This window comes from Primulina huaijiensis, chromosome 2 (assembly GCF_012295235.1).
Source record: "Primulina huaijiensis isolate GDHJ02 chromosome 2, ASM1229523v2, whole genome shotgun sequence".
NCBI classification, from domain to species: domain Eukaryota; kingdom Viridiplantae; phylum Streptophyta; class Magnoliopsida; order Lamiales; family Gesneriaceae; genus Primulina; species Primulina huaijiensis.
The window spans coordinates 32,288,874-32,311,105 of NC_133307.1; the positions used below are offsets into that span (position 1 = coordinate 32,288,874).

General features: G+C 37.0%; 2 protein-coding genes and 1 pseudogene across 3 annotated transcripts; all 3 read right to left on the minus strand.

Annotated features, from left to right (window-relative positions):
- Positions 1-314: 314 nt before the first annotated feature.
- On the minus strand, positions 315-3,808 carry LOC140958555 (uncharacterized; annotated as a pseudogene).
- On the minus strand, positions 3,554-8,750 carry LOC140971800 (iron-sulfur cluster co-chaperone protein HscB homolog). Its single transcript, XM_073434298.1, has 6 exons — positions 8,309-8,750; positions 5,670-5,766; positions 5,483-5,572; positions 4,895-4,960; positions 4,239-4,307; positions 3,554-3,814 (listed from the first exon to the last, which is right to left on the minus strand). Exons 1-6 carry the CDS (start codon positions 8,713-8,715, stop codon positions 3,677-3,679), a joined length of 867 nt encoding a protein of 288 aa, XP_073290399.1. The 5' UTR covers positions 8,716-8,750; the 3' UTR covers positions 3,554-3,676.
- Positions 8,751-9,915: 1,165 nt separating this feature from the next.
- On the minus strand, positions 9,916-21,550 carry LOC140971801 (ubiquitin C-terminal hydrolase 12-like). Of its 2 annotated transcripts, none has more exons than XM_073434300.1 (32): positions 21,367-21,550; positions 20,946-21,033; positions 20,669-20,807; positions 20,213-20,370; positions 19,357-19,622; positions 19,033-19,251; positions 18,820-18,928; positions 18,628-18,743; positions 17,769-17,867; positions 17,093-17,202; positions 16,863-16,937; positions 16,503-16,581; positions 16,282-16,428; positions 16,110-16,190; positions 15,901-16,020; positions 15,422-15,544; positions 14,546-14,623; positions 14,291-14,379; positions 14,096-14,204; positions 13,923-13,991; positions 13,704-13,814; positions 13,191-13,246; positions 12,894-13,071; positions 12,645-12,746; positions 12,483-12,554; positions 12,150-12,215; positions 11,751-11,816; positions 11,334-11,420; positions 11,039-11,155; positions 10,840-10,914; positions 10,661-10,747; positions 9,916-10,505 (listed from the first exon to the last, which is right to left on the minus strand). In XM_073434300.1, exons 1-32 carry the CDS (start codon positions 21,394-21,396, stop codon positions 10,464-10,466), a joined length of 3,363 nt encoding a protein of 1,120 aa, XP_073290401.1. In that variant the 5' UTR covers positions 21,397-21,550; the 3' UTR covers positions 9,916-10,463. The 2 variants fall into 2 exon arrangements, with proteins under 2 accessions (XP_073290401.1, XP_073290400.1); XM_073434299.1 differs by having other exon boundaries at positions 20,669-20,816; positions 21,367-21,549.
- Between the last annotated feature and the right edge of the window lie 682 nt (positions 21,551-22,232).

Here is a 22,232-nt window from a genome sequence, read left to right on the forward strand (position 1 = left end):
AATTTGTGAAGGTGTAAGAAAGATTGATCAAGAGTTTCTCTCGCGCACGCTAGCGCATTGGGTGCAATTTTTGGTCCATATTTGCAATGGAAAAAAAGGCTTGACTTGTGTGCAAGCGTATGAACGCGACCTGAGTGTGTCGATCACCTGGGTGTGTCGAATGTCGGACTGATCAAAGCAAAATTTCCCACCAAAGTTAACCTGGTTTTTGCTATTTTTTAAATTCGAAAATTCTATTATAGATGACCTTCCATCTGCCCGACTCTCCATATGGCCTGTCTGTTGGTGCTCCAGCTGGACTGACCTTTGGTGTTCTAGCTGGGCCGACCTTTGATCTTTCGGATGGCCAGCAGTGATTGCCTTTGGTGACCTTTGGCCTTGTCGTGATTTCCCAGACACTCGGGTTCTATATGTCCAGTCACTGCTGGCCATTCAAAAGGGATTATACTTTCAACTGTTGTGCCAACATGTTGAATCACAAACCCGTAAATCTTTCGCTTCAGACTCTCAATATTTCCCACAAGAACCTCATCCTGTTCAGTCATTATGCGATCCAACCAGTTGTTGACTCGCTTAAGTTAAGACAAGATTGCTGCCATAGGGCCACAGTTGTTGAGTGCACCAGTGCCAGCTGAAGTGCATTTCCCGAAAACCTGAAAACCAGCATCAAGGGACGACTCTACGAATCTTACAAACCATATTGCATCTCATACTTCAAAATCTTTCCAAGTTCCACTGTCACGTCCATCCCCTTGCCCCTAGTCCAAGGTCCGACTACTGGTGAAGAGCCGTTTGTGTAGCTATTCTTGACGATTGAGTTGGCAGAATGTCGTTTCTTAGAACTTCTTTGCTCCATTTTGGATGAGCCCGTAAAGTTTTGGTCGGTTAAAAGGGAGACAACTTCAAGATTTGTAGCCAAAGCGGCTTCTACCCAAAGGGTACTGGATTTTGATTGTTCTGATGAGGTGGTGTTCTCATTAGTAGCTGATGAGCTATGTTTACCGGCAATAGATTCTGCCGCTGCTGTGGATTTTAGAACATCTTCGTAAATTGACTTGAATCGATCGATAGTAGGTAAAGGATTTTCAGGGTTTGAACTTGAGTGGAGATCTGAAAACATGCTGCGGTATTTTACAAAGTAGATCCGTTAGTAGTCAAGATTGTTATTCTAAGAGGATTCACAAATGAAGATTCTTCTAATCCGGAAACACAAAATAAGCATAAAATTAGCACTGGAGAGGACAATATATGTGATTATTCACCGCATCCCATGATCATTTCAAGATACAAAACAAGGGATACCAGTCTGGCTATTAACAAAATTGTAGTTATGTTCGTTCCAGTCATTCCAATCGATAATTTAATCATGTTCAAATGATATCCAGTCAAAGTTGTCTACTTCTTGACATTCAACGTAAACCAAGCAAAGTAACAAGAGCAGCAAGAGGATAACAAGTGTCCCAAGCTTATTTTATGTACTCTGATATCTTAAAAAAATATTGCTTCAAATATTTTAAACATGAATGAACCATAAGTATTAATGAAGACTTCAAAGGACTAGAAATTAATTTAATGGCTAAACCAAGTTCTGTTTTTTGTAGAATTGTATTCGAGGCATTACAGAAGCAAATATCATATAAAAGGAGATACATATGGGGGTCGAACTTAACAAAGCCGTAAGAGCGACGAAAAATAATGACTTTTCATAAAGCAACAAATATAACGAGCATTACTAATAAATATAATGAGTGTATAGACATCTGCTCAAGTGCAGTACCTTAAGCTCCTCACAATCGATTCTGTAGTCATGGCCTCCTCTAAAGCTTCAGACGCAGCAGTTGAAGCAACTCTTACAGCAGTTAAAGATATTCCCACAGCAACGTTAGCCATCTTCTTCTTCCCGGAAGAATCCAGTGCTGGGGATACCTTAAGTCCACCTGATAATCTCCGGCCAGGGGACAGAGACATCCTTCTAGCTACCACAGGACTTGCCCGCCTCTTCCCTGCAGTTGGTGATGGCTGCCGATATCTTTATGGCACTATTATTGCTGGTTCCATTGAGGTCCTCCTATTTTCCTCCTTGGCAGCCTCCTCAAGGCTAGGAACCACTCACTTTGACGGTGCAGGGGAACTCGAGCACTTTCCTGACTTTCCAGCTGGGGATGGATCCCTCTCTGCTACCGCCGCTTTCCTCCTAGTGGCATCACGGATCTCTGCTTTAGTGCTCCAGGTGACAAAAACCTTTGTGAACTGACCTTTTCTGAACCAGCATTACCATTATTATTAGCCTGGGCATCTCCAGAACTGACATTAACGTTCAGATTCTCTTTTGGGGCAACAACTCCTCTATTAACCTTAGAGGAAGCTATCTTAACACCACCCTTACTCACATCACTCTCGGCACATTTCTCCTTCGACTTCTTCCCCATCCCCGACAAATAAGCTGCAATAGGGTCCACTGAGGGGTCAGACTCTGAAACCGGCTGGATTACAAACCCACCGCTGTTAATGCGAGCAATGAGGGGTTCAAGAGATCCAATAAACTGGTGACGACCAGCTATAGGGCGTAGATTAAGTGGAGTAGGAACAGGAGGTGCGTCGAAGCAAGTCGATCGAGGTGCACAAACTGACCCAGCTGGAGACGGTTGTTGCGGATGAGGTCGGTATCACGATCGGAAAGCGATACATAGGTGGAATTCCGGGAATCCGACAGCTGCATGGAACATGGGTTGTAATCGATTTGTGGGGTGGGTTTCGAATGTGACCGTTACTTAGATTTCGAATTCATAATTGGGGCCTCCATTCTTTTTATGAAACAATTCACCTTCAGAATTTTAGCTGAAAAAATATAAACTTTTATTTCCTCAAATTTAATTCCAATAAGAGTTTACATTCAAGCTTGATTCATCTTTCTTGAATTTAAAGTTGACTATATAATATATATGACAATACAAATATGATAAAAGTAATCGTTGTTGCTCAAATTACAAATCATAAATTGTAATTGTTGGAACACAAAATGTATTGGTTTCAACTTCTTCGATACCTAATTCAGAGTAACAATCCATTCCCCCTTATCGTTTCTTTTATTTTTTTTTTTGGTTTTTCAAAATTAAAATTCAAAGTAGGGCGATGAGGATCATTTGTTTTACACCCAAGCTTTCTTCCATTTTACTTATAAAGAAACTTCGTTTTACAAATCCTTCACAGGTTCATAGTTCGGCATTAGAAATGCATTCCTATTTTTCAAAATAAACACGTTAATAAAAGCGTATGTTTACCACTTACAACTAGGAATAAAATTGTCCGAAGTACGTGTTAAAGAAAAAAAATTTGTCCGGAAGTTACATTTCAGCAAATTCACTAAAGTGAAGCTCGGTTATCACTCTTGATATTGAAGAGAACCACCAGTGTCAAAAAACCTGTCGAAACTCGTAACACTTCCTTGCATTTAAGGACTTCTAGTCAAAGACTATCTTGTATCCGGAGTTGTCGTTATAAGCACAAAGTTATAGACATCTACACGCGAATGAGTAAGATTCTGATCAAGGTATGATGTCAAGTAAAATATTGATAACCCTTCAGGCCATTGAGTCAAACCTGAATAAACTGTCATCCGTAGTTCTTACAAAAGAGAGAAAGTAATCTAACTAATAGGACAGAAAGCATACCAGCACTAAAGCTTCTTTATAATTTCCTCGTTTGCACGTTTGTAGTAAGTCATTCTTCGAATTGAAGAATGCGCATCTTCATATTTTTTACTCCTTAACGCATCTTCAAATGAATTAGACCAATATTGCAATTTTTCCTGCAACTGAAAAGGGAGAAAAGAGGAATGGGGAAGATATTAATATCAGTAATTAGAAAACAAAACATCCCAAAGAGAAAATTGTTGTCACTTACGGATGCAGTCTAACCAACAGAAAAAAAAAACAACAAAAATCAAGCATGGCGAGTAATTTGGAAACTGATTAAGCATGCCAACTTGGAATTGTCCATTTGTCAAGAATGTTCATAGAAGTACACAAAAAACACATTATGTAAAGCCATATGCACGAGTCTATGATCTGAAAGATATGAAATACTAAGCAAAATTTATAAAACCTTGAGACGACTAGAAGTGGTCCAACTAAATAGTATGGATGAAACAGTTTCTTTTTGTTCATAGTTTCAAAATTCAAAGCTCAAAAGATATAAAGAACTGCTAAGTCCTTATGTCAATTCACATCTATAGATACCTGAGCCTGGATCTGAATTAATGCCTCAGCGTCTTCTGCTTCTTCAACAGCTTCCCTTAATTCCATGATCTGCATGCCAATCCACCAATAATTATCGCAAAGCAGTTTCCTTGAAAGCTTCTCAGGGAAATAGGATCACATAATGCTTACGTGTGCATGCTGAATGCACCATAGCTTAACTGTGGAACCACATGAAATTAACATATTCCAAAAGAACTTGAACAGGTTGACTTGTCAAAATATTGCTATGAGCTTGTGATCATGCAATTTCATCAGTAGAACAATTAACTCTTGTTAGCGGTCGTGTCATGTTAACAATAATTCCGATTTCCCAATTCAAGTTTTTTCTATTGATCCCTGAAAGGCTTCGGCATAAAAATTAATTTAAAAGTCAAAATCTTTTTTAAAATCACAAGATTCAACAGGTCCATACCATGAAAAATAAGTTCTGCTAAATCTAAAATAAAAAGAATGAAAAGTATTAAACTTTAGTGGCTTCTCCAATTACATAGTTAATGATGACAAACGAGCTGTGACATATTGCATGCAGAATTGTAGCATAGACGTGCATAAAACAAAATGTTTTGAAGCTAAAAGATTAAAAGAGAGACAAAAACAGTCCTCTGAAACAGATGATTCATGGAGTACTTCATTACCTCAGCTAGGAGCTCCAGGTCTGTAATCCTTTCTTCCTCATCCACAATCAGGCCTTCTAACTTCATCTACATAGGTCAACCTCAACATTAGTGGGAAATGATGGAGAAAAGAATAATGAACATATTGAGAGAATTCTTCTACCACTCTGAAAAAAAGGAAATGAATTTCAAATGCTACACTTCATTGACATAGATCATAGGGCTCAAAGCATAACATGTGACAAAAATGTCAGGCCATGCAATAATTTTTACAAGATAAAATAAACAAAAGTCACTCAGTAAAGAGAATAGGATCAGGACAAGTATACAAGATCGTGTACTTGAATTTGGGGCATTAAATTTAAGGAGAGTTGACTTCATCAAAATCCCCCATTACAATTGAAAGTTTAAAACGAAGCTATATAGGCTCCAATCATAAGATATGGATTTCTCTTCAGGAATTCAAATAAAACATCTTTGAATAACAATAACATTTCTAGGCATTGTTAAACTTTCATTAATAAGCTTATTTTTACACAACAATAAGCACTAAGGCGCAATATTAATATGTGATACTCAAGGTTATGATCCAAATGAATATTGATATACCATGTAGATTGCCCTTGTCAATGGGTCGGCAAGTGTTCGATATGCATCTATCACCCGTGCAGACTGTTCAGCTGCATACTCCCTTTCTGTCTAGGAAAAAGCAAACAAAAACGTTTTCATTTTCAATGAAGACTGTTTTTTTTCTAGAAAACAAATTGGAAACACAACATCAAGGCAGCATATCAACCTGGGTTTTTGAATGAACTAGATCAGGATGTAGTTTCCTTTGCCAGTTCTTATATTCCCTCTCCAACTCTCCTACCTCAACATTGTAATCCCTCTCCCTATAATGGAATCAAATTTCCGTTCATCATTCTTCAACACGGAAAAGATATAGATCACATTCAGTCTTATTAAACCCGTACGCATGTTCAGCACAAAAATATAAATAGATGAAAAGATCCTCAAAAATAATCTCAAAATTCAATATATTGCGTCCAATTAGCACATTGCAATTATCACATTCAACTTCATAAATATGCCAGCACTAACGCTTTGTGCGTTTCAGGAAGGCTATCATCGCAGCTTCATTGGTAGACCTATGGGTGCTCATGAAACATACCATAGGATGCTCTTGAGGCTCGACAGCTGAGTCTGAGCTGCACTCAAGAGTAGATTGGCCACATGGCCCTCACTCTGATACCATGTTAAAATTGGAACTTGGACATAACTCAACCCCAAAAGCTAGCTCAAGGGAGGAGAATTGTCCAAGACCATATATACAACTCCCAGGTATTTTATCGAACCGATGTGGGACAACTAACACAACCCCTCACACCCAGGAATGAACATCTGGAACGTGAATTTTACAAATGACCCAAATATAGGCATAACAGGTGACCCAACTATGGGCAGTCCAACGCATAACCTGAGCTCTGAAACCATGGCTGGAAGCCTATATGCACACGCACCAGCGCCAGCGTTAGTCAACTTGACTCCAATTGTGGGATCCATAGCCGCAGTGGTCTTGAGGTGTATGTGACAGGGTGTGTAGCCTTGTGCCAAGCTACATCCTGTATGATGGCAAGGTCATCAGAAAACCATGTAGCAACATCAGCAGACTTCCAGTAAGCCTTCTCTGCAACGGCGAACACCTTGCGTGATTGGCTCTCAGCCTGAGACAGGTAGTGGTGGCTGGTCATCATCAATGAGTAGCCCTGCATTGGGATCACCCCAGTAGCACACTTCACAAGTGCCGCGACAGCAGCAGCTTCAGCCTCATTCAGGTTTAGCGCAGCAGTGATCGCGCCATGTTGAGCTGGGTTGTAGCTAAGGCTGGCAGTGTACACGATAGCCCCGTTGTTAGCCAGGGCCCCATTGAGAATTGGCTGTCTAACGTGAGCAAAGAGCAACATAGTTTTCTGTTGTCCAAGCTTGGTGTTCGTGACCTATACCAAGCTTGAGGGGGGTGTGTTGGTTATAAGTCGTGTTTTGTGTTTCTATTAATTAGTATCATGCTTGTTCAGTTAATGAGCAAAATCTATAAATGTATCTTTGTACCAGCAACAACAGTAAGCTTTCTGAGCTCACTTCAATAACAGAAGAAGTTCATTTATTCATTCTTCACCTTCTTTAACATAACTTGGATCTAACTCAACCCCAAATGTTAGGTCGAAGTTCCAATCTTAACATGGTATCAAAGCTCAGGTTCCACCGTTATGTGTTGGACTGCCTATAGCTGGACCACCCGTTCTATCCATAGTTGGGTCATTTGTAAACTTCACGCTTCAGATGTTCATTCCTGGGCGTGAGGAGGCGTGTTAGTTGTCCCACATCGGTTGGATCCGTCACGTCTGTGCTGATCAAGGAAACCATAGCTCTGGCGTACCACTGGTTAGGGTGGGGGATCTCCCGAGTGAGCACGCAGTGAAGGCTGTGGATGGTTACATTCGATCCCACATGGCGCACCTCGATGAACACAAGCCCGCTGGACTGAGTGATGCCATGGTTCGCAATGTATCTATAGTTCTAGGAGCAGTCAGGGCCGTTGCTACTACTTTCTACCGACTTGAGCCCAATGACCAGATTCCTGGGGAGGTTAGACAGCCAATTCTCAATGGGACCCTGGCTAACAACGGGGCTATCGTGTACACTGCCGGCCTTAGCTACAACCCAGCTCAACATGGCGCGATCACTGCTGCGCTAAACCTGAACGAGGCTGAAGTTGCTGCTGTCGCAGCACTTGTGAAGTGTGCTACTGGGGTGATCCCAATGCAGGGCTACTCATTGATGATGACCAGCCACCACTACCTGTCTCAGGCTGAGAGCCAATCACGCAAGGTGTTCGCCGTTGCAGAGAAGGCTTACTGGAAGTCTGCTGATGTTGCTACATGGTTTTCTGATGACCTTGCCATCATACAGGATGTAGCTTGGCACAAGGCTACACACCCTGTCACATACACCTCAAGACTACTGTGGCTATGGATCACAATTGGAGTCAAGTTGACTAACGTTGGCGCTGGTGCGTGTGCATCTAGGCTTCCAACCATGGTTTCAGAGCTCAGGTTTCATCGTTATGCGTTGGACTGCCCATAGTTGGGTCACCCGTTATGCCTATATTTGGGTCATTTGTAAAATTCACGTTCCAGATGTTCATTCCTGGACGTGAAGGATGTGTTATTTGTCCCACATCGTTGGATAAAATAGTTGGGAGTTGGTCTTAGACAATTCTCCACACTTGAGCTAGTTTTGGGGTTGAATTAGATACAAATTCTAATTTTAACAGCGCGCATCAAAACAGTGATCCACAAACATCAATTCTAAAATTGGTCTACAATTTGAGCGCAATAAGTTGAAGCCTAACTTTGCGTAATACAAAATACCCACATTCCGAAAATTTGGAAGTAATCAATGGAGCCATCAACCGGTTGAACACTGCGACAAGTATGACAGAACAGAAACGGAGTCGTATTCGCACCCTCGGCGTCACAATTCCAGCAGCGCCGGAGTTTCTCAGTGGATCCCGACTCGGAGCAGAAAAAGCACCTAGTATGATCAAAATTTAAGATATCGATCCATTTCGCACCAAATAAAATCGTTGGGTTCGGAAAAAACGACGTTCTGGCAGAAAGAAAGGGGCTTCCACCAAATCTCTCAGTGAAACGAGAAGATGAAGAATGTAAAGCAGAGGTATTACGGTAAAAGAGATTAAAACATAGAGAATCCGATAGTGGAAAAGGGAATTTCGTTGAATTGATTATCCGCAGAGCAGCTAAAGTATGCTTTCTCCACATCGTGTCTCGGTTGTGAAGGAGAAGAATGATTCATTTTATTTACGACAAAAGCGATGCTGTATTTATAGATAGACGGCGTCATATTTTAGGAAATAGCAACTGAACCCCTTTTTTATCATGAAACATCCTAATTAACAATCGAGTGTAAATTACGGAACAATTTTTCCCCAATGTGAAAATTGCAATTATCATCTCTCACACAATTTTTTGTTAAATACACTTTATTTGTGTATAAGATTATCATGATTTTGTATTACATAAAAATAGCACAAGCCTATATTTATATAGCTTCAATGATGCTTTAACTGGATTTTGTAAATGAATGTTCAGAATAAGGTTTACAGAAACTCATATCCAATTTCAACAGTCACATTATGCAATTTCAATTATAATTGTAGTATATTTCAAGCAAATATATCCAAATAAATTATTATTTTAATTCATCTCTAATATGATTCATATGATCAAATCTCTCTTTTCAAATCAAAATCAACTTCATATTAAGTTATGATATTTTAATCGTAATTATGATAAATTTCAACTATAACCAACTTATATCTTCTCAAATTATTCCTCAAATCAATTCTCTTCTGAATCAAATACATATATCAATAACAACCTAAAGTAATTTGCCGTACTTGTGAATTAATAAGTCCACCGCAACAAATTGGACAAGAGCCAATATATTTTATCGTACATTCCATTTTGAATAGTATTTTATTAAATTTATCAATCAAATCGTTTGGATAACAAGTCATGCACATATTGATGGAACTCCTCTCTCAGGGACAGTGTTGCTTTGCCCATGAGGGCGGGGTAGCCTATTCTTGTCATGAGAATCGAGGTCCCGCAAGTCTTGCTTCTCTGTAAGGAGTTTCCTATGATGATTCATCGAGTGTCGATCGTAAGAATGGAAAAAAGTTGAATCGTAAGGAAAACCCAACAGAACAACGCCAATTTAAAGAAATTCTAAGAATCAATGTCGGCTGGTAAACTAACCTCCTTAAAAAGGTACACTAACCTCCTTAAAAATGAATTTAAACGGACGCTACTTATTTGTATAATTAAATTATAGGACGAAACACCTGGGCAAGACCATGATAAGTTCTGAATCATTTACACCTGATGAACTCGGTGGGTGAAATCGACCAACCAAGTTAAGCCGATTTTTTTCGTAGCCAGCGGAAAGGAACCAAAATCAGAAACGAATAGATTATGGCTCTATAAATAGCAACATAATTGTTTCTTTTACAAAGTGATCTCCCCTATTTATAAAAACAGGAAATACAACCAAAGGGAGTGAAAAGAACTTCAAACGAAAAATAACAAAATTAAAGAGAACGTAGTACGGAACTCATAACTATACCGAAGGGGGTGAAAAGAACCTCAAAAGAAAAATAACAAAATTAAAGAGAACGTAGTACGGAACTCCTAACTATACCTACCCACCTTACAGCCCCATCCACCAAAATCTTGTCATGCTCATAATATAAATTACGGGGACGACATAAATCTTCCCGGCTACTTCAAGAGCAGGTGACAATGGGACACAAAGCAAAACACTATTCCCCCAGCCAAGTCAGAGGACAAAAATAATAGCCAAAGGGGTGACTATATGTCCTAGAAAGAACGGTAGAAAAAAGCAGCATCACGCATCCTTTCTGCCATATATTCTCCTTAGCATATCCACAGTTGAAAATTTCCGCATTCGAATTGTGGCTTTCAGATTTAGGTCAACAAAATTATAATTAATTGTATATTTTCACTGGCTTCTCAAACATGTGGCGGTTCTGCAAGACAGAAAACAAAGAAAACTTCAAGATCATGCTCAAGCAAATACTCGTAGTCTTTTGGGGGTAAACTCGGTTAACCAAATCTGTATACACAACGTTGAAACCCAAGTTATTCAGAAATAAAAAGTTTCTTTATGTTGTGACGAAGTTACCTGATTGGCAGCATAAGCCCTTTTAGGTGTAGTATCAGAGTGTTCTAACCCAAGATACTGCTCCCAAGCACCATAAACATCTCTTCTCTGAAAGAGAAGATGTACATGTTACTTGATGACACCATAAAAATTTCTGAAAATGAAAATCTACTAATAATAATAAGATTCAAACAGGAAACCTGAAAACGACAGGAGACAATGTCAGCATCCTCAAGATACTCCGGGCGTCCCAATGACAAAAAGGCAAATTTCCACTGGATTTTGAATTAGAGTATCAAATGGCATACAAGTTTGGAGACAAAATTGGTAAAAACTTCAGGTAAATGAAGTGTAATGGTTTGATAAGGATATGTAGAATTAACCTGAGATGGAACATACCTTCGAAAATTCCTCATCGGGAACCTGCAATTTCTTTTGAACGCGTATTTTAATATCTGCCAATGTTTCACCCTCATGTATGACCAAAAAGAAAGGTTCACCAAAGTTCTGGACTTGCTGTTAAAAGAAATTATGAAGAAAAGTTCAAAGCGCTTGTGAGTACACATGCCTAAGGTTCATTTGGTTTTGTGCATCAATCAAGCTTACTATTCTAACAATATATTAACCCTGTGCAAGAATAACAAACAAAAATAAATGGCAATTAGCATAGAAATTATGTGAATGCTATGGGTACCACTTGATTCTGAGCATTCTCCTTTGTGAAATGGTAAACATGAATCAAGCGATCATTAGGTCCAAGGTTCTTCTCTTCTTCTGGAACCTATTATAGAATAAAACAAGTTGAACCGTAAGCCACTAGAATAAACATGTAAACTGAGGCAAAAAATCAGGGTTCCTACCAATGAAAGGAAAAAATCATACTTGGAACCCTGAAATATAGAAGTGAAAATTCATTTGACACTGCAAAATTATATGCCTTTCCACCCAAAAGTGGCAAAGATTTTCAAAACAGTTGGTGTCCTTTCCAACAATTTATGCAGTTTACAATTAAGCTTTAAAACTTACAAGTAATAAAACTCAACCAGGGAACAGATAGCTATAGAAAAAAATAGATCAAAAGGCAACAACAATTTCAAAAAGCGGGTGATACCTCTTCAACACGTAGAGTCCAGTACTGATCATTTATATTTTCAATCTTCTCGTTGATTGGAAATATCTGCAAAACAATATTAGCAGAATGTACATTGTGAATTACAGAACCCGCACAATATACTGAAATCAATTCAAGGATCATTTGAATTATCAAAGGTTTTTAATTAAGACTTGGGTTATAAATTTCACATGGTTCAAGTCGAGGTAAATTCTTCAGGCAGTTGAGGATAAGATTGATTGACCCAAACAACTAGCCATCTAATTTGGGGATGATAATCCTGAATCCAAGAACAGGTCTGAAGATGGCAGTTTCTAAAAGTAAGGTGTATTATGACTCTAGAAAATTATTATTGATGTAAAAGCCAAAAAAAACAATGCCAGACCAATGAAAAATTACCTTGTAAATCTTGTGATAGAAAACTTCAAGCAGCCTAAGTTCAACATTTGGATGAGACAACTCTACCTGTCAATAATTACAAAATGATGTTAGTTTCAATTTTAATCTTAAAAGTCGAGAATAATCAAGTATGAGAGTCAAGGTAGGACCAACGGATCAGTTGTCACAAGTTAATTTCAGTTTTTAGCATCTTATTCTCCTATAGGTCCACAAGAACAAGCATGAAAAATTTCCGCTGGGTGGTGAAATTTTAAGGATGATTGAAGAAACAAGAAGCTCCGTCTCAACAACATTAGAAATTCACAATACAACTGGCTCCAGCATGAAGCCAACCTTTGTTTTGATCTCATTAAGCACATCTCCGACGGTGCTTTGTTTTGGCAATCTAATATTGAGAATTATAGCCTACAAAACAACAATGTGATGTATGTCATAAAATTATCCCAACTCAAATTGAAAAGAATATCACAAGCATACAGCACATCATAACAGCACCTCATCCTTTGTGGCGTGATGGTATGCAACTTTGAGTGTTTTTAGGCATTGCAATTCTGGAAGGGGAATGTCCAGTACCTCATAATACAGTATATCAGAAATCTGCAAACGAACGAAAATTTATTGATCAATCTGTCAGATCTATACCCACATCCCACCAACCTGCAACCATCTTAACAACAACTCCTCGCCCCCAAAAGAAAATATCAATAATGACGATGACCATGATAATGGATAAAAAAGAGCTACCTGATTGTAGTGGACAAGCATGTCTAACAAATGGTCCACTGATCTGTATTTGACAGGGTTAGGTTTTGGTTGCTGAGAGTAGCAATTGTGAGTAGTGAGCCGAATTTTAGATGGATCATCTAATCCAAGATGCTGAGCAACTCTTTCCACAACATCATCATAGGTGTGATTCTTTGCTCTATTAATTCATGCAACATATTGTCACGAAAATTTGATAAAAGACTGCAACAAATAAATAAACAGAGGAAAAAAAGAAGCAATTCCAACAGTTTGGTTATGGTGTCAGAATGTACTCACAATTCTAGGCAAAACTCGTCTTCCTTGGGTCTTTCCAACGTTCTAAAATGCACAATCTGCACGCACCAATATATGCTGAAAAACTTTGAAAATGGGGTAATGAAGTGCAGGATTATAGCTTTATAACAAAGGTTTTCTTCAAATGGGAAAACATAGAAATCAAAAAACTTTCCAATAATATAAATAACGACGAAAAGCTTTACAAAGCAGGAATGATTACTGACCTACATCTCAATAATACTGAGAGAGAGAGAGAGAGAGAAGAAAGAAAGAAAGATAAGCAAGCTAATAGAATGACCTAGAAGGGCTGTAAACAGATTTTCTGGGACTGGTACTAATAAATTCAACAAATATGGAGGTTAGAAAGTGCTTAAAGCATGAACATATTAACTATGAGTATCCCAAATCAATATGGACGACGATGGATTTCCTCTGTCACAATATATCAATTATTTTAACTGACACACCAAAAAGACCCTTCCAGACCATTTGAAAAGATATGCAACTATAGACCTGTCGATTTTTCACATATTCCAAAAATGACGGGACGTCGGGAAACCGGATTTGCTCTACACTTTCGGGAGGAGGGTGTTTCTGGAAGCAAATGATGTCCCCATCTTCAATCTGCGAGAGAAAGAATAAGTATGGGAAGAGAGAAGAAGAGAAAACATAGATTAAATAAAAATTATAGAAACTATAAGTCAAATGATAAAAGTACACAAACAATAAAACCTGACTAAACCGGAATGAAGCTCTTTTATCAAGTCGTTCACACATTACATTAGGCTCAAATTTTATTTCCTGTAAAATGTCAAACAAGAAAATGGCATAAACGAATATGATACGTGCTATTAACTAGCTATGGGCAGTTCGAATGTACTGCATAACGGACAGATGAGGCAAACCTCATAGAGTTCGATCTCTTCATCAGGAGAAAATCCAGCCAATTCATTTAGTTCTGTCAAAATCTCAACAGGCTTGCTAGAACTTTTTACAAAAAGTCTACCAACATACCTGTAATATATAGTGTATCGCAAAATAAAATGACAAGCACGATATAAAAAAACAAGAAAGTAATATATATTGGAGAGTAAAAATACCGGAGCTCTTCTTTTTCAGGATCATAAAGCTTAAAGAACAAAAGTATGTCGTCCTTGATTTTTTCAGGTGGAGGAACCGGAAGAAAATCCTAACATCAAATCATTAAAAATAGTAGAATTAGGAGCACTAAAATCCCACCATAGCCACATTCAAATGGTTGTAGGATATTCATACAATTAAACCATATATAGTTAGGTAGTCGAGCAAAACTGTGAAAGTGACAAATTAATCTTTAACAAGGGGAAAAAAAAGACCTGTCCACGCTCTACTTCCAGAAACAATTTCAGCTCAGCATTGTGGGCCTTATTGGAGACTTCCCTCAAAGCTCCAACCTGCACATGGTAGTTCCAACATAGTAAAAAGTATGTTGAAAACCAAACAAACAAAAAGGCTGATTATTTGATCCTGTGGTTAAAAAATTATCATTTCCCAGATTTCTTTGGCCTGTTATTGGGCTAAAAACTGTTTGAAAATCCAGGTGTTTTTGCTTGACTCACAATTCACAAACCACTAGTGCAGGTAATTTTTTGTTTTCCTATGCTTGATTCAGTTCATCCACATGTTTATGGATCAACAGAGTCAATTTAATACATGAACTCAAATGGAGCAACTTACTCGAATTCAAAATCATAAAACCTTGAACTTACTCAGAAACAGCCAACAGTTGGCCATTTTTCAGATTTTGTGTAGTACTTCTGTTCACATGGAAAACTTCGTAACCAGTCAAGTTAAATGGTGGGTTTCAGTTTTAACCGAAATTGCAGCAGTTAACAGAATTTATCGTTCTAAAGAGGCTCAACTAACACTCCCAAAAACGTGATGCCCAGGAAAAAAAGGTTCAGCTATTCCTCTCTTTTCTTCCTATTTCATATTACATTCCAGCCTTACCAAAAATTTTATTTTACTCCTCAATAGCTCTATAAACTTAATGATTATAAAGCTCTTAATTAATAATTAATTATTGTAATATAAGCATACTGTCCCTACATTTTACATCTATCAATCTCTAAAGGTTACTGCACAGGGTAATTCGATATAATTGAGATAAAGAGATAGTAAACATTCTCATAAAGTACGTCAATATCATTATCTATAAAAAAATTGGAACCGGGAAGTGCAAATATATTTACCGTCTGTGCTTCCTCATGTGGAGTTAATGGGCGGTTTGGGCGATAAGTGTGGTTCTGCCTTTTAGCCCAAATCCAGAAACGCTGAAATTGAACTGGTATTCCAAATTCTTTGGCAACCTCCTCCTTCAACAACAAATACGATTTTAGCTAGCACTTTACCCAAAAGCATTAAAGGATTTTAAAATAAAATCCGGTTTAACATTTTTCTATACAATCGTCGTTTTCTATTCAATTTTTCACATTTCCCAAAACAACTCAATTGTCATATCATATACTGACCCAATAGACTATACTTTCAAATTAAAAATACCCCACAAATCATTACAAAATTAAATAACCCAATACATTCAAGCATTTCAAAATATTTACATCAACTTTAAAAAACAAAACCAAACAATAGTTACACACACCAATTTATTTTCTGGAAGCACATTCAGAAATCATAAAACCCGACATAAAATGGAACATTACTAAAGTACCTTGAAAAGGTTAAAAGACATTTGTTTCTGAATTCGGAAGTTACGGACTTTGTCATGATCGACAAGATCAAAATATATATCCTTTCCAATCTGTTCCTTCAAATCTTCATCTCGTGCAACCTAAAAAATGATAAAATATTACTTAGCAACCCATTTTGCAAAAACACAGAAACGTTGCATGATAAAGTTTGCCAAACGAGAACAATAACCTTGATAATAGTGTAAAGATGAGCCTGAGCCTTATATCTTCTCTTATCTTCCTTTTCTTCCTGTTCCTTTTTCAGTCTTATCTGGAGTGGGTGGCGCATGAGATATTTCATCACTATCTTACTCCAAATAATTATGTGATAGGATGCAAACTGTTATCAGTTCAAAAATTACCCGAAGATGTTCCGCAATGTCCTTCTCATCCACATCACAAATTATCTTATCTTTGTCACTCACTCTAATATAAACAAGCATGTATGCATTAGAGTATTTCGTAAATTTGAATGGAGTGTTGTTATAGCCAGGATTTGTCTGCGGCAACTGCAGGATGAAAAGGAGATATGTAAGACAAAAGGAGGTAGGGCAAGATCAAATTTAAAGGGTAGATATATCACCTCTTCCTCACCACCATACTGCTCCTCTAATGCCTTCTTCATATCTTCCTTAGTGACTCTCTCATCATCAAATTTATACCTGAACAGGGAATTACAATACCAAAATATCTGATGTAGTATTTCAACACTCTAAATCAAACCTAAACCACAACTCCGGTGCAGCAAATAAAAGAATAGGCCACATTTATGCAAGGAAAATAGAACTAAGATTCTTAAGCGATCAAGACTACGTGAACTGGTGGGTGGATTACAAAAAGCTGCATTTCAATCCAACCTTAACTGTCCAATATAGCGTGAAAGTCAGCTTAAGGAGGGAGGGGGGGGGGGTAGGTGAGATTCTTCAGGTGTAAAAACACATACCATTGATCAGTTAGTGTAGGCCGGATGAAAGCATAATAATGTCCACCATGTACCCCACCACTATGAACCAAAACACTGTAGGATAAAAGAGGAAATTGAAAAGAAAAAGGTTAAGAGAAAATAATCAGTAACAGATGCGCAGATAACATTACAGAGGCATGTTGTAAAGATAAAGATAAAGAAACAAAACAGAAAATATGCAGATAAAAGAAAAGGGAGTGCAAACCAACCTATGAAGCATGTAGAGGTTTCGAACACTTCTATCTGCTTCCGGTGACAAGAACTTGCCATTTTCCCTGTCAAGATCAAGCTCCAATGGAAATTCATAACGGTCATTTATCTGCACCACGAAGCATATTTTTCAACATCACTGAAAGTAGATATCAAAGTAAGGAAAAGTAAACTCATCTGATAATAAATAGTGAGCAATAAAATTATAAATATAATATGGACACCGCGTAGAAGTTCCAATGGAAAAGGTTGTTTCTAGGGAAAGAGAATTTCCTACAGTAAAAAAAGTGTAAAATGATCGACCTACTTCAACATAGAATTCATAATCAACAAAATTGGATGTATTGTCTGGATATCAACATTAGCAATGAAAATTAAGTGCAATACATTGCAAGACTATCTTTGCTCTAAGGATCTCAATATGAACCAGATACAAAGCACAAATCAAGATGATTAAAGAAAAAAACAGTCAACAATATATGCATTAAGGTATTAATCCTCTAATGTTGACAAAGAGATTTAAGATCACATGATGGGCCTGCTATACACCAAAGAGGTAAAAATTATAAATCAATAATCATACATGCTGTCAGCACATGCTAATATAACATGCAATCAAAATAATCACATTACTCAAGTAAAACTACAGTAGACAACAACATTCAAGCTACTAACCTTGACCATTGTATCTCTCATAAAATCATACTCAAAGCGCTTTAACTGAAGCTGGAGAACTGGAGGAAAGTCAATGAACAAGACACCCTTCTTCGCATCCTGTGATTTAAATAAAATTCATCAAATCAATGCTTAGATAAGGAGTGGCCACATGGATTAAACTACATTATGATTCACGGATTGAATCAAAAAGATGCACAAAAAAGCCAAATGATATTTTCATTTATAAATAAAGTAAACAAATTTCCCGCCTATAGAGAAGAGTGCCATAATTGATAAGAACAGAAAACCATTAATTTCTAAATTTCTAAAATCGTCAAAAGAACTTTAACACTTTCCTTCTAGTGGTCCATAAGAAGCAGTGATTTATATATTGTCAAACATTTATAACACTTATAAGATCACCAAGGACTGTTTGCAATCCAAATTCAATTGAAGAGAAAATTCAAATAAGACTCAAATGCAATCGTGTCCTTAAATTCTTTTCACTATACATGTAGTTTTAACCTCTATTTTTACCAGAGGCCTGTTGTTTAACTTCAGTGATTGACCTAATTCTCAATTCAATCTCACCCATAAAAACTTTAATTATTCAAAATTCCAATTTTCTCGTTGAGCTCAACAAACGCAAAACATTATAATTTTTATGATGTTTAAAAGCCGAATATGCTCTCACAACCACAGTCTCTAGAGACTGGAACCATGATAATCCAATCCTTCAGCTACCGGTAATTAATATGATTTCATTGGTGAGTCTCAAGAATCATTACTATCAGATGAATCTTTTTATCTTCGGCAAGAATTAATAAATTTAAAGACACATTATGTCATTATTTAATAGAGAAGCCGAGCAATTTACCTGCAGACCATGTTCTTCAGCTTGATATTTGTTATCTCCTTCGAGACGCTCAACTTCCACATATTTGTCAAAGGAAGCATAAACATCTTTACAACCTTTTACGTCAAGTTGTAGGTCTGCCGCCAAAAAGAACTTATGTAACACATCCGTCCACCACTAATCAATATCACAAGTCAAAAAAACAACTAATACCATAAAATGATTCTTTTCTTGTAGATTTGAAGTCAACATTGATACATTCGATGTAATTCATATGGTGCCCCTCAAACAACTTTTGTATAGTACCTTCGACAACAGTTCCCTGCGCCAGTAAAATAACTATAATTACTTCACAATAACAATTTTAGGTGCATCGAAAAAGGAAAAAAGAATATTTAAAGAAGGGCGCGTAGTCAGACACCATACCTTCATCTTGTCTTCTAGCTTTTCACATAGAACTCTGTTAAGTTCTTGCACATCATGTTGCATGAAGGAATCATATGTATCCCATCCAAACGACTTGGTAAGTTCTTTTGTAGCCACACTAGTGTCATTATATTGAAGCTTGTAAAACAAACTCTGTAAAGCCAAGGGGATGCTCCCTGAGGGGTTATCATTTTCTGTTGTCGGCATATGATACACAGCCTGATAAAACATTTTTCAAGTGAGGCTTCTTTGTGCTTCCCTAATCATGAGCGCATATAAAAAAGACAAATCTGAACTAGCTATAGCATGAGAACCTATTGTAACCTTTCTAAAGTAAGGGATATGGTACAAGGTTTGGAGCAACGAGTTCATGTAACAAGTAGCTCCCTGGTTCTTAAGTCCAACATAGCCCGTCTCCTTCTTTGAGTCATATGCCCAGTAATCAACAACCTTACGTACAGCTACATCAGCTTCAACAATACAAATATCATTCACGAGGTATCCCTTATTAGGATCGTAAAGCTCGCTAAGAGGCATGAACGATGTGAAACCCCAATCACTCTCCCTTTGGTTGAATTGGTGTTGTGTGTCTGTGAAACATGCAAAAGCCAATCAACACATCAAAAAATAATAATCCAGGTAAAAAAATCGTTTGAATGGGTGAAGGATGAAAGGTCAATATATTCTATTTTATGCACCTTGACAAGAAATTTAATAAAACAAAATGAAAATTTAACTAACTCATCAGACCAAAATGACATTAGATCATTCGTAAAAACGATGATAATATAATGATAATCAAATATTAACTAACAATATACATCCAATAGAATGGAGAAATTGTAGAGTTCACATACGCGTACTTTTCGGTGCTAAATTTAGTTTGGGGATAATAGACAAAACTCCATTTCTGAAACACTAAATCATGAGAAGCCAAAAGGGAACACAACAAATTGAGAATGGTGAAGAAGCCAGTCTCTTCACATTGAAGAGCATAATAAATCGATTATAATTTTATATTCCACAAATTTTTTATCGTTTTCTCATCTTATTTTTGTAAGCATTTTAAGATAACATCTGACTGCAGAACTATGAGAATATGTTTCGATTAAAACATAAAACAAATTGCAGTTCCAGCTTCAACAACTTGCAATTAGATCGGGTCAGTTTTGGAAGATACCTTTTTTGATTGTATACTTGTTATGAATCTGATTAACTACCGCCAAACTAAACTGTGAATATCTATTCCACCCATAAGGCAAGGTCGCTGAATCAGCCACATCTAAATACATTGACAAGTACTCCACATTATTTCCTTTAGGAAATATAAGCACCCGCCTGCAAAAACCATTGCAAGTCTAAGGGAAAATAAGTATTTCAGAAAGCCTTAATCCATGCAAGTCAAACCAGAATCAAGTCATATTCATATTCTGTGAGAAAGTGGTAACGAAAATAAGAAATTCTTTGCTCAAGAAAAAAGGAAAAAAAGGAAAAAGAAATCAAGAATTTTATCTACAACAGAATTCAAAAAATGAATTGCATGCCAACAATGTGAATACAACAAAACAAAATCAATATCCTTCCTTATACAGATATAAAAACAACAAGATGGAGCAAAATTACATCTACCGATTACCATTTATAACCTCCAACAGTGAAGACATCAGAATAAAGCTTCTTTATATTCAATCGGGAAAAGTTCTCGATCGCCCATGTAAAGTGCGATGCCTGTGGCTCATCACTGGCCTGGTTTTCTACTGTTCCATTACTCTCTGCTGCAGTCACTGGAAATCAAAAGCACTATCAAACTCTTGTTTCAATACAAATAAAAAAAATTGGACCAACAGGAGTCCAACCAATGAATCTGGCTACAAATAAATAAACAAAGATTCAAGTACTGTGGAAAGGATCACCTTCCATAGGCTGCGGACCTTCCACTAAAGGCTGCGGACCATTAACTAAATCTGAGTGCGGCACTAGCATCTCTTCATCTTCTTGTTGCTAGAATCACAAAGGCAGTAACAAGAGTTCGATCCAGTGAAATAAAAAAAGCAAAAAAATATTCCCTCGCATTAAATCAACAAAATAGAACTAAAATAAGATTCAATTAAGTAATTTAAACCTCCCTTTCACTCAAGCAAAGCCCTAGTCGATCACAAAAGATTCATCCCCAATATAGACACAGGCACAGATAGGTAGACAACAGATTCTCCGCCACAAATACACCAATTACAATAATTCAGTACTACATGCACAAGTACGCGGAATAGAAGCGCAAAATTTTTAAGAGCAAATACGAAGGAAGATAAGCAAAAACGAAGAAAGCAGAGTTACATCCGACGGATGAGGCGTCATCATCGTCATGGCCGGATATATTGCCACCGCCTGATTGATAAATTGACAGGGAAATCAGAATAATGCGAACGGGAGAAGAGAGGGAGACGAGAGGAGGGATATTTAGAAAGAGAATTGATAGTAGGCTTCTGGGTTTTCTGGGCGTGGGCTTTCGAAGGGGATATGTTGGGTATTACAGGCAAAGGTAAGGGTAACGCGGAGATATGGAGCAAGAGTATCATACTATTGAAGTACCATAACATTTAATGGCAAATAGAATATTGACACGTGGTTATTGCTATTTTCGTTTATTTCTCTTTGCTTTCATATAATTGGATAGAGCTTGGGCCGATGTTATAGAATAAACCGACATTAGTTGTCTCCTTTTGTTTTCTTTTTCTTTTTCCCCTTAATATTCTTTTTTGTACATAATGAATAATTTTTTTTTTACTTAATATATTTCCGCCGCGCTTTATAATTATCATATCACGAGACATTTAAAATTACAACTATACATTAATTTACATATATTTTAAAATTCAATATTTTATTCATATCATTTTCTTTATTTTTTAATTTTTAGATAATGCATCACTCATAATTGAAAAATATTAAAAAACTATTAACTTGAAAATAATAAAAATATCATATTTAGATTAAAAAAAATTCCACCATATAAACATACACAAAAAATCACCGGTAGGATATAAATGATAACGCTGTGGTCATATACATGCATATTTTTTTTAAGAGTACAAGTATGATATTATTTCATGTTACAAAGATATAATGTAGTTGTCCGTACTACTTTCTAGACTTGAACGTACACCCCAATATTATTTATCTCGAGCAAAAAAAATACAAAT